The 12305-nt window shown below is 37.3% G+C and overlaps 2 protein-coding genes and 1 long non-coding RNA gene across 4 annotated transcripts in view; 1 reads left to right on the top strand and 2 right to left on the bottom strand.

Annotated features, from left to right (window-relative positions):
* LOC135080052 (guanine nucleotide-binding protein G(o) subunit alpha) overlaps positions 1–12305 on the bottom strand; it is a 62565-nt gene that overhangs the window by 45943 nt on the left and 4317 nt on the right. The window contains exon 1 of one of the 2 annotated variants that reach the window (XM_063974729.1): positions 1107–1613. The exons of the other annotated variant lie outside the window; for it this stretch is intronic. Coding sequence (XP_063830799.1) covers positions 1107–1224 — 118 coding nt within the window. The 5' untranslated portion in view covers positions 1225–1613. Of the gene's footprint in view, positions 1–1106; positions 1614–12305 lie in introns of those variants that run through there. 2 annotated transcript variants of the gene reach the window in all.
* Positions 2283–5104, top strand: LOC135080034 (uncharacterized). The gene is made up of 3 exons (XM_063974706.1): positions 2283–2574; positions 2979–3079; positions 4268–5104. The coding sequence occupies exons 1-3, from the start codon at positions 2334–2336 to the stop codon at positions 5012–5014; spliced, it is 1089 nt and encodes a 362-aa protein (XP_063830776.1). The 5' UTR covers positions 2283–2333; the 3' UTR covers positions 5015–5104.
* On the bottom strand, positions 3119–5789 carry LOC135080035 (uncharacterized). The gene is made up of 3 exons (XR_010258937.1): positions 5522–5789; positions 5124–5436; positions 3119–3947 (listed from the first exon to the last, which is right to left on the bottom strand). It is a non-coding gene; the product is annotated as an uncharacterized LOC135080035 (long non-coding RNA).

The following is a 12305-nucleotide window of genomic DNA, read 5'->3' as shown; positions in this document are numbered from 1 at the left end:
ATTAGTCGTCTAAAACAAAAACGCCAGTTTCAGTATGGTACAAAAATGTCACGTAGTCTGCGACGTGCGGTCCCACAGACCGCTGTTGAACTTTAAAACGAATTATCTTATTAAAACTGCCCTCGTCGATGTAACCACTACCTGTAATGGCGTTTGGGCAACTAAACTCGAAGGTACTGAGACGCTCGGGACACGGGAGTAAGTAGAACATTGCAATCCAGAAATTTCAAAAACCGGAGCGGTCTGTGAGACCGCACCTCGTCGGTTAAAGGTTAAGTCAACTTGTTTACAAAGACTAAATCTTGAAAAAAAAAAACAACAACCTAGTTCAGAAGCTAGTGACTAAATTAACATACTTAAATACAAAGTCATCCTCATGATTCACCACATAAACATTTCTTCCTTGTGGGGTTTGTCCCAAGGAAGCTGATACTAGTTTTGAACCAACAGAACAGATGGTATCAGCAGACTTACTATTAGGGTGATTTTATTAGTTTTCTATTGATGACATAAATATTTGTTTGAACAATATTGTGGCTGTGTGGTATTCATTATGTACACAGACATTTACTTGTACACTGCTTGTTGAATCTTATCAGCTTGAGTCAACAGCTTGAGAGTGTGCATGTGATGTCAAATGTCACATGGAAAATAAGAACTCATATTTATTAAAAACAGATGTGTTTTGTCTGTATATTGAATAACTTATGGCAGTTACTATCTGCTAACTCATGAATTGCAAATATTTATGTGCCCAAAATAATACATTGTCATTCAAATATTTTCTGAAATACTAGAATATGAATCTGTAGGGATAACTTTGAAATTAAATACCTAATAGGAAAGAGGAAAAATGCAAAAAAAAATAATTTGCTCGCTGGTGTTTTTAGGCAAACTAGTTGCTCAGTAGCTACAAAAGATGCAGTTGAAATTGTGGAGAGCAGGGTCACAGATTTGCCAGTTTGAGAACCGAATACAATACGAGACGATGCATTCTACAAAGATTCGGGGAAAGATCGGCGAAACTTATCGAAACTCAAGATTTGTCGACGATAAGTTATGGGTGCGGCCGTGAGATGAGATCGAAAAAGTCAGCCTTAGCATACCTAACAGCAGGAGCTTGATATCTTTAGAAGCCTGAATGCCATCCTCTTTCAGGTTCCTCTCGATCTGTCGGCTGCGAGCGGCCGCCGCGCGCTCCTCGGCCGACTGGGCGCACCCCATGTCGGCAGCAGTGCCTGAGCCCGGTAGCCGGCCGCCCCGACTCCCCAGCCGGGCGCGCTCTCACCGCTCCCTCTGCATGCGCTCCACACGCGTCCTGCCGCTCCGGACCGACCGGAGCCACCCTATACAAAGTTAGCACCCAACACAGTAACCTAACTGTACCACTGACACTCTTCAAACGTATCCAAAATCACTTTGAAAGCGGAAAAACGAACACTCTTCCTGAATCACTGCGGTACTGTACCACATTCAGCACTGAAAACGCGTAACGACAGCGCGAATTTTAATTGATTTTACGAATCCGTTCAAATACGAGGTAATGGCGGCCGGATGACAAGCGCCAGCTACACTCCGTGACGGCGACCGCGCCCCGCTCGACTGACGTTCGGGCGCGATCGGTTCTCTTCGTTCGGCCTCGCTCACACATGCGTGAAAGCAGATTCACACACGAAAGAGAACAAAAGTTGCGCTAAAATCTCTGGTTGAAGGGAACCAAAGATAATTTTATGGATTCAAAATTGATTTTTGAAATATTTTTTGCATTTGAAGTTGAACCAATTTTAATTTAAAAAAATTATAAGATATGTTTTAGACTCGATATTGGTAAATAAATATGAATTTCACCGATATTTTTTTCTATCCTTTCAGTAAGACCATGCGTTTGATTTCAAAACACAATTTAACGTTCGGAAAATAAGTTCAATTTTTGTATGTAAATCAATGATATTATATAAAAACAAAATATCATTGATGTAAATTAATTGATGACCTACGAAATTAATAATGAAATGAAAAAATATTTATTCAGTATGGATTCGGCTGGGGCCAATGATATTTTTTGTTTTTATATACCTAATGGTACGTTTACACGCTTGCCAAGCCTTGGCAAGCCCCGACAATCACAAGCGTGTAAAGAAGGCGTTTGGCTTGGCTTGCGTGAGCTTGTGGGCGCTTGCTTCCGATCCAGTCGAGTGTCGGTTTTTTGACGCAGATCAAAGGGCGTTTGCGGCAAGCGCTTGGGACGCATTTACACGTTGGTCCACGCAGTCCACGTTCAGTGGGCATTGTGATCTCGCGGCGAGTACACGCTTGTACGGACAAAATAAAAAATGAGTAGCTGGTCAAATGACGAGTGTCTTTCCTTCCTCGAGCATTACCAGATGGAATCCTGCATCTGGAATCCGAAAGATGCAAATCACAAAGATAAGAAGAAACAAGCAGATGCATGGATTCGTCTCGCTCAACTTACCGGAAGGCCAGTGAAGGAAGTAAAAAATAAAAAAGAGATATTGATGACTACTTTTCGCAAGCACTTAAAAAAGAAACAGGAATCTATGCGTTCTGGCGCAGGTATGTTCCTATGATGTACCTTTATAATTATTTTGATAGTCTGCTTAGCAAGGTGTAACTTTAATTAAAGTTAGTTTCTCTATTATTCCGCAACTGTCTCGCTCTAATTTTCGACGTTTTCAAAGGTTTGAGAAAATAATTGTGATACTAAAAAAACTCTCTGTTAGTCACTAGATTACCTATTCCCGTAACATTTCCCATATTTTAATCATATTTTCTTTTTGGTCACTTCCGTATTAATTTATGAAGATACGTTTTGAATTTTTTTTTAAATTTAAATGAGCTATTAATGTAAGTGATCAAAAAAGATATATGTTTAAAAGTGTTTCCACGCATTTTAAATAATAAAAATTATATTCCTATAATTCCATTATTTACATTACATTATATATCTTTTATTTTAGGTGCCGATGAAATATACAATCCCACTTGGTATGCCTACGAAATCATGGAGTCATTCTTACTGCAAGTATATACTTGTAATGAAGGGTTAAACACCGAAACTGTAAGTCAAAAGTCATTTATTCTAAATAAAAAAAATCCGTTACTTATTATAAATTTATTTATACATTTTTATCAACTTATCCAATCCTATTAAAATATGAAGTAAATTCTTCTCTGACTTCTTTGGCATTCAGCGGAGATCTTCGTGGTATTTGTGGTAATGTTTGCAATGCATTATATCCGTCGTTATCTCTGCGCCATGAACCAGGTGTAACCATATTTCCACTACTGTCATATACGTCTAACGAACCCTGAGGAATATATCGATTTGAAGAACTTTTACTTGTTCTCAAAAAGTTATGTAGTAATACACAAGTCATCGTAAATTCTGTCACAGTTTGTGGTTCTAAATCGATAGGACGTCTGAATATTCTAAAAACCGAGGTTAAAATTCCAAACGTATTTTCAACTACAACTCGGGATTTAGATAAGTTTTGGTTAAATAGCCTTTTTGGTGAGCCTACTTCATGGTTTCCAGGGTAGGGCTTCATTACGTGTTGACTCAATGCAAAAGCACCGTCAGCTAAAAACACGTATGGAATATTAATATTCGATCCTGGAAGTGGACATGGCGGTGGAAAATCTATCTCGTTCCTACATATTCTTTTCCATAGTAAACAATTATTAAACACGCCACCGTCACTTATTCTTCCTTGACTCCCGATGTCTGCAAATACAAATTTGTATTTGCTATCCACTAACGCCAAAAGGACAATGCTAAAAGTTTTTTTATAATTGAAATATTCTGTTCCACTATGAGTTGGGCTTTCAATGACTACATGCTTGCCATCCAATGACCCTATGCAATGTGGAAATTTGGTCCTGAATCCTTCTTCAATATTAAGCCATCCTTCTGCTGTGGTGGGCATCTGTAAAAAAAGAAACTAAATGAAGTGTGAGTAACAATACAGGGTGTTAGGTAAATGGGTATATGAGCCGACACTAGCCCATGTTAACATATGCATATAAATGGTATGGTGAAATCAGAAATTTCATATCATCATTTTAATTTTTTAAATGTTCATACAAAATAAAATTTAAAAATTCAGATTTGTATGAAAATTAAAATAATTAAAATGATGAAATCTATTTTCTGACTTCACCATACCATTTATATGTATATGTTAACATGGGCTAGTGTCGGCTCATATACCCATTTACCTAACACCCTGTATATTATTCTTTGCAGCAATCACAACAAATAGAAGAAATTACAGATCAGACAGAGGATGATCCTCTGATAAGAGACCGCACCAGTACGGCTACCACACCATCCAGACCACCATCTAGATCACCATCCATACAGGCAGTTAATAAACGTCGCCGCCTTGCTTCTGATTCTGAAACGGCTGAAAAGCAAATGGCCGTGGCTTTTGGTCAATTAACGAATGTTTTAAGTCAAAAACAGAATGAAAATAGACCTCCTTACAAAGAAGATGATTGCGATCTATATGCTAAATTATTGGCTATAAAGCTACGTGAACTGCCAAATGATGAACGAAAAATTATGATGTACCAAATAGATGGGTTGTTTATAAACAGAATCAGTCAAAAATCAAATGAGCGTCATACACCATACCCTCAATATTATTCTCGACCTTCCTCAATTGCTGGTTCATATTCACGCCATACACCATCTCCTCAAGTCATTCAGAGTCGGCCAACATCAGTTAATAGCGTTTATTCTGAACCTATACATAACACTCAAAGTTTTTTTCCCTCTCCATACACAGAAACCTCTCATTCAGTGCCAAACACAACAGAACATATACCAACTCCAATACCTCCAGCTCCATCTACATATTCTACATCAACAGCACCCCTGTCATCTATTCGTATAATATCGGACCAAATCCTCAACCCACCCCCGCGAGACACCAACATTATAAACTTAGCTTTATTGAATGCTTTCGAAGATTTTGAGTCGTCAAAATAATTCTTATTTAAGGTTAAATATAAAGTTAAATAATTAAGCTGTAAAAAAGTTTCCTATGAATCAATTAAAACCTAAACAAATGTATAACAATTTTTTCTTTTATTCTTACCTTAACTAGATCCTTTAGAATTTCATTAAGAGATCGGCAAACTTCACGAATGGTTATTGATATCATAGAGACAGATACTTTAAACATGTAGTGAAGGCTTTTGTAAGAATCACCAGATGCTAAAAATCGTAGCGTAATGGCAAGACGAAATTTGGCCGGTATAGCATCTCTGAAGTCTGTATCTTGCTTGGATATCATTGGTGAAATTTTCTGCAGTAAAAATTCAAAATCGGTATAGCTCATTCGGCAGAAGTTATCAAACTCGCCAGAAGGTTCATATAAAAGTTCATTAAATTTCTCTTCTATAAATTGTCTGTAACAAATAAAATATAGGTACAGTAAATATTGTGGAATAACGTAACTACAACAGATAATGGTTACACCAAAATAGTAGTTACCTGGTACGATTTCGATGAATCTTTTTCATCCACCATCTTCGTTGTCGTCGAGTTTTTCTTTTTTTTGTTTCACTTTGCTTGCATTTTAAATAAAAGTACGATAAACCAAATGCAATAGCCGTTACAAGTTCGGTGTCCGCCATGCTTGGATCTATCTTGCAGACTGACGCGTTCCCAAGCGTGTAAACTCCTTTCAAACGCCAAACGAGATTTGTGGAGGCTTGGAGCTGTTTGCCGCTTGCGAAGGCTTGGCAAGCGTGTAAACGTACCATAATATCATTGGCTGGGGCACATAATATCTGTGGGCTGCGGTCTCCTTTTATGTAGGTAGGTATAATACCTCAGGGGGCTATTTCTTAAAATTACAAAGATACATAATGTTAATTTAATAGGCACACAAAGATAAATAAGTGAAGGTAGTTTCATTATTTACAATGTTTAATACAGCGATTACGCAGCGAATTAGGGTATTTCGCCAAAAATGGTCAATTTTGCCTAATTTCCTTGGCACGAATTTTATTTTTGTTTTTAACTATTTTTAGTTTCCCATTGCATTAAGTAGTAAAAACTAAGCTAATATATCTAGAAGGGGTGTCATAATTCGTTTTAGAAACAAAGTTATGAGGTCATAAATTTTTGGTAGCCAAGGAAATTATTATAAATATTTTTTTCTCTAAGTTTTCTTCTGTGGTTTGCTTTTTTTTTGTTCGACCCATTTTTGTGTACTTTCGCAAGCAAACATGCCAATGAATATTATATCATTACGACCTTTTTAAACAAATAAGGAAGATAAATGCAGTAGATTGAGTTAAAAGTTAAAAACAAGTTTTTCTATATCTATTCTGATACCTATTTCTTAAAATGTAAATTTTAAACTTATTCCAATAAAGAAATACTCAAAATTTGACTTTACGCCGAATTATTAATGGTCTTTTATAATTTCCTAGGTCATTTTATGCCACGGAAAACAAGGAAATTAGGACCAAAGAAATTAGATTTATGCCTAAAAGACACCACAGACAAAAACCTATTTACCCTATGCATTTACTATTTAAATCATGGGTTTACCCCTACAGACACTACATTTGTGTAAATAAACAATAAAATTAATCCATTGTTTAGCTGCAAAAAACCGTCCAAAGAAATTGACTTTTTAGTAAACAAATTAATTTGTTATTTTGTTATTTTCGACCTTCTGTACACCCTATTCAAAGACAAATAAATATTTCTATTTCTATTTCTATTTCAAAAACCCAAGGAGGGACCTATTTATGCGATTTGTCGCGAAACTGATCAACGACGTACTGTCCTGCCTCAATGGCCTCTTGGGACGAAATGGCCGAGTGTAGTGGTGCAGTGCGTTACATTCTAAGTTTTTTCGTTTCGTTACAACAATGGTCGAAACGAAGACCCAGGGAAATTATACTTTTGACCTGGACAAGAACTTAACTTTACTTTATTTTCTTCCTATAAGTATTTGACATTTAAAGTTTTTATTTTCCGATAGCCAAACGTTTCTCAAATGTAAAGAGAGTGCTATTAGAATTAAATTACGCTTCAATTTGTTATAATGAGCCTTCATTTTGGCAAACAACAGTAATGGACATAACAAGGAAATTAGAAAAACGACTTTTGATTAAGTTTTTCTACGGTATTATTTGTAGTTTCTGCTATTGTAATAGCAAAAACAAATAAAACTGTTGATGAACTTTCCCATAAAAATAGTTTTATACAGATAGATATAAAAAAACATGTGTTCGCCTGCCTGGACACAGAAAATTTACTGTTTCGGCGAAATACCCATTACTTATCTCCATCGTTGATTAGGTAAGTACCGTACTACCTAGTTATATTCGTAGATTTAACTCCAAAACAAAAGATGATCAGCTTATCGTATCGTAGTAAGTATTTGTAATGACCTAATAATTAGGGTGAAATGATACTGTCATTAAATTTCCTGTAGATATCAGAGTAGTTCCAAAATATTATTGGCAATGCGGTGGAGACAAAAGAAGATATTAAGTAACTACTTTGAAGCTTAAAAGTTTTATCAGGTTTTATTACATGCACTCTTTCGTCAACACTATTAATAAAAGAGTGCGAGCACAGCCTAAACCACAGAGCACGTATGGCCTAGGCCCTAGACTATGTGACAGATTCATTTGCGTGATCGCTTCACTACGTCTTCTTTGGGTACCTAAAAGGGGGTTCCCGGGTATAGCCTACAGTCCTACACAACAGATAAACACTGATGTAAGTTTGTCGGTCTATCAGCGGACGGTATACCATAGATAGGGTATACCCTGTAGTAGCACTGTAGGTAGAGGGTAGAGTAAGGTGTTACACTAAAGCTATGATGTAATTTTCACAGAATGTGGCTTATTTACAACTATAACGTTTTATTAATCTAAGACTATAACCACCATAAAAAATTAAAAGGGGAACATACCATACAAGTACCTACTTTTTTGTCCAATTTTAATAATACCAATAGGAAACTAAATTTTCTAGGATGGTAACGGTAGTAATTAATGGTAAAGGAACCCTTCGTCTACACGAGAATACCATTAAATAAGTTAGCGAATTTTTCTATTTCTACAGGCACTGGGTCAACAGTGTTGGTTTAAGTAACTATATTATGCATAAATGCGATACCTAGGTTCCCAAACAAGGATTACCAAAAAAGATAAATTTCGAACTCTAATCTAGGTAAATGTAGGTAGGTACGATGCTATTCGATTTGCCTCGCGCACGATACTTTGTCCAAGACGTATGGACTGAGTTTTTATCAGAAATTAGTTCCTTTCAGTGTAAGTAGCTGATCGGTTGATGCGATAGCTTAGATGTAAATAAGGGTGTAACAACCTATTACTTACAACAATACAAATAAATAATACGTGTTCGGTTATTTTTAAATTAACGGATTTTAACCACTTTTAATTCTTGTCAATTATGTCAATCATACTTTCATGAAACTTGGTTTTTAGTACTTTCAGCGACACAGCTCTATCAAACATAGGTAGGATGTAAGATACGAGTAAATAATTATAATACAAGTTTATTGGGTAATAAATTCTGCCGCACAATTTATAAACGCAGTAAGTACCACTTACTGCATTTATGATTGTTTTGAATATTCTGAATCCTGACATCGCGATCTATAAGAATCAAAGACCCGTTTTTTTCTATCTATCTTAGAACGGAAGATACATGTTATCATAAACGCAGTAAAGACATATTTTAGGTTTCTTCACATACTATGTTAGCTAGAGATGAAACGGATAGTTGTTTGGCCGGATACCGGATACCGGATATCCGGCCAGCTGCTAGGCCGGATAGCCGGATATCCGGCGGCCGGATAGTTGACCCATTGTCTCGTTGCATGTCGTGACGATTTTAGCGCCGCACAGGTGCTTCGAACGCGATCAGTGGGTCTATTAGTAGACTAGACTAATCACACTTTTCGAAAATCGAATCCGTCCGAATATAATGTCAGATTTTGCCACTTGTCTAGGGGGCAGATCAATTCAGGTGATCTATGCCCGTTTTCACCATCAATCCCTAATTTTAAAGCGACCTTTATGTAATATTAGGTAATACCTAACAGGAATTTCGTTTTCACCAACACATAAGGGACACCTTAGGCCTTATGGGATCACTTTAAAACAGGGGCCCGATTTTCGGCCGCCTAAGTGTTAGGTGACAGTTATATTGTCAATCACGCCTATTCGGCAGAATGGAAACTGAATTAAATGATTTTTTTGGAGCTTTTTATGCAATTGAGACAGTGGAAACACTTTTTCACTCAAGTTTATTTAGGCGGCCACATAATAATATTATAGTGAGACAGGATTACATACGGTGTATAGATAGTAGGTATTGGTCACTCATAACTTATCTGATAACCAAGCTAGATTTCTGGCTTCGTTTGTAGTCCCTAGAGCCCTAACAATACCTTATAATTAGATATAATAAAGATTTGATAGGAAGGAGGGCTGCACTAAGGCTTTCTTGGCCTCAGTGGGGGTAAATAAAACACAACGCGGACGGTTGATATCTGGTTTATTACTGTTATGCTATTGCTATATACAAGATTTACACAATTCAATGTGTCCAGTCCAATGTGCCGTCGGTGTAGAATGCCTACGGTGCACGTTGAGGGTTCATGGGCCAGTCGGCTAGCACGTAGGTCGCGGTCGATGCTGACGTGCTCGTACAGTATCCTTGTGGGCAAGTAAAATTATAACCAATTTATCTTTTTCCTTGAGGGAAAAATTTTGCTTCATTTCTTTTTTCCATTGTCGTTTTTATCGTTAAATCGCACAAAACTACACACAGAACTCAACAAAATATCTATCAAAATCAATATGTACATTTTCATTTTCATTTATTGTGGTGCAGCAGTCATCTTGACATTTACTTTTTTTAAGGCAAAGGAATTACATTATGCACCCAAACCACAGATTACATAATAGCCCAAATATCTTTTTTGTCTTTAATAATAACTCAAAAATACAAAAAGACATCAGTTTTGGTCAACTATTTCTTAGTTTTACTTTTATTTCATTTGTTTCTGTGAAATACGTAAGATATTCCCAATAAAATATTTTATCGGAAAATACCGGTTTTTCAAACGTCACTAGGCGCACGAAGAAACGCCACCTGACAAAAAGAGTCCCTACTTAGGTTTACTATAGCATGGTGAAAACGAACTTAGGTTAGTGGGCAGTTTAGGCGATCGTTTAACCAAAGTGATATTTAGTTAGCAAACGCTTAAGGGATCGATGGTGAAAACGGGCATAAGGTTGCTATAGTGAGTGTGTGATTGAATAGCAAAAATAAATTAGTTTACTTGCTGCGTAATCTGACTGAACTGCATGCATCATATTGTCACCAGACCATCAGTGAAAAAAAGATCGCCTTTTTATATGGCAATATTTCGACATTAACAGATGTTTACTATTTATGTATTCGTCATTAGAGTGATTAGCCCAGAAAAAAAAATTTTTTTTTAAACGCCTTAATATGGCTTTTTTGTAACTTTTTGGACTTTAAATAAAAGCAGTCATTCTTATAAGCCATTTTATTGATATTTACGTCAAAGATTATAATGTATTTCATTTTATTAATAGGAAAATGTCGTAGTTTTTTAATATCCGGTATCCGGCCGGATAGTGAGTTACTATCCGGTATCCGGCCGGATAGTAAATTTAGGCCGGATATCCGGCCTACCGGATAGTTACCGGATATCCGTTTCATCTCTAATGTTAGCAGTAAGAGCACATAATAACTTAATATTACGTGAATACTCGTGCTTACTTAATTTGCTACACAGTAATAGTGCAGTATGTGCCAATTACATCATTCTTATTATGTTTCTACAATTGTTAAGTTCACCTTGCACATAGTATATGTGCAGTAATTCCACTTAAACACACACTGATATTATGTTTCCATAGGAAAAACAGATGACTTGTACTTAATATTAATGCAGTAATTACAATTATACTGCGTACATACTAAGGATTGTCAGAGTGCTGCCTAGGTGTTAACATGTTATGAACGCAGTGGCTGACTCTTACGTTATTGGAAGAAGTTGAAAACCTGTCCAAATGACAAATCTAGCCGAAGACCCAAGAGCTAGATTGACCCGACATTATACCGAAGATATCCCGGACGTGTCTGTACGAGATTAGAATGGCTCTCAAACAGAAAAACAACAAGGCACCGGGCGATGATGGAATAACGGCTGAGCTTCTGAAATCAGGCGGAACGCCGGTACTAAAGGCTCTTTAGAAGCTATTCGATTCCGTCATCCTTGAGGGAAAAACACCTACGGCATGGCACAGAAGTGTGGTGATACTCTTCTTCAAAAAAGGTAACAAAACCTTGTTGAAGAATTTATTTTATACCCATCTCACTTCTGATTCTGTTTTTGAGAGCCATCATGAATGGTTTCACGCGACATCTAGCCTCCCGAACAAATCGGTTTCCGATAAGTCTTTAGTATGATAGACCACAATACTTATCTATGGCAGAAAACTGAGGAGAAGTAATCAGCAACTTTGTCTGGCATTTGTGGTCTATGAGAAAGACCTCTCTTCAAGCTACAGTCTCTCCAACGGTGCCAAATTTACTATAGATATAATCGTTGAAGGGCTTGTACGAATAGGCCACAATGTCAGTCCGTCTCCGGGATCAGGACTTCAGTTGGAGCGAGGGGTCAGACAGTGAGATGTCATATTTCTAAAACTGTTCACTACCACAGTGGTACAGAGTGACTCTGGAAGATGTTTTCAAGCTTATGGACTGGAGCGGATTGGGCATAAATATCATCAGCGAGTACATCACCCATCTTTGATTCGCGGACGATATCGTCGTCATGGCTGAGAACGTGGAGGATCTAAGCTCAATCCTCGATTGCCTCAATAGAGCCTCTCAACAAATGGGTCTTTAATGGATAAGACAAAAATCATGTCAAATGCCGTGCTGTACCCACTCCTCTGAAGGTTGGAGACACTATAAGTTGTCTGATGGCCGCTGGGGCAGGAAAGTTCTTGAGTGGCGACCATGAGCTGGAAGACGCAGCTTGGGCAAGCCTCACACTAGGTGGACCGATGATCTGGTGAAGGTCGCGTCAGGTGCCTGTATGCGAGCGGCACAGGACCGGTCTTTGTGGAAATCCTTGGGGGAGGCCGTTGTCCAGCAGTCGACTTCTTTCGGCTGAAACGAACGACCGAGTCTTTATTTTATTAGATTGGTATATTTAAGATCTAAAAGTGGG

The sequence above is a fragment of the Ostrinia nubilalis genome, chromosome 17 (genome assembly GCF_963855985.1).
Source record: "Ostrinia nubilalis chromosome 17, ilOstNubi1.1, whole genome shotgun sequence".
NCBI lineage: Eukaryota > Metazoa > Arthropoda > Insecta > Lepidoptera > Crambidae > Ostrinia > Ostrinia nubilalis.
Note: the sequence above shows the minus strand (reverse complement) of the source record. Positions and strands in the feature narration are given on the sequence as shown.

Coding starts and splice junctions, on each gene's coding strand:
- LOC135080034 (XM_063974706.1), top strand. CDS start 2,334: ATGAGTAGCTGGTCAAATGACGAGTGTCTTTCCTTCCTCGAGCATTAC. Junction 2,575..2,978: donor ATCTATGCGTTCTGGCGCAG/GTATGTTCCTAT, acceptor CTTTTATTTTAG/GTGCCGATGAAATATACAAT. Junction 3,080..4,267: donor AAGGGTTAAACACCGAAACT/GTAAGTCAAAAG, acceptor TATTCTTTGCAG/CAATCACAACAAATAGAAGA.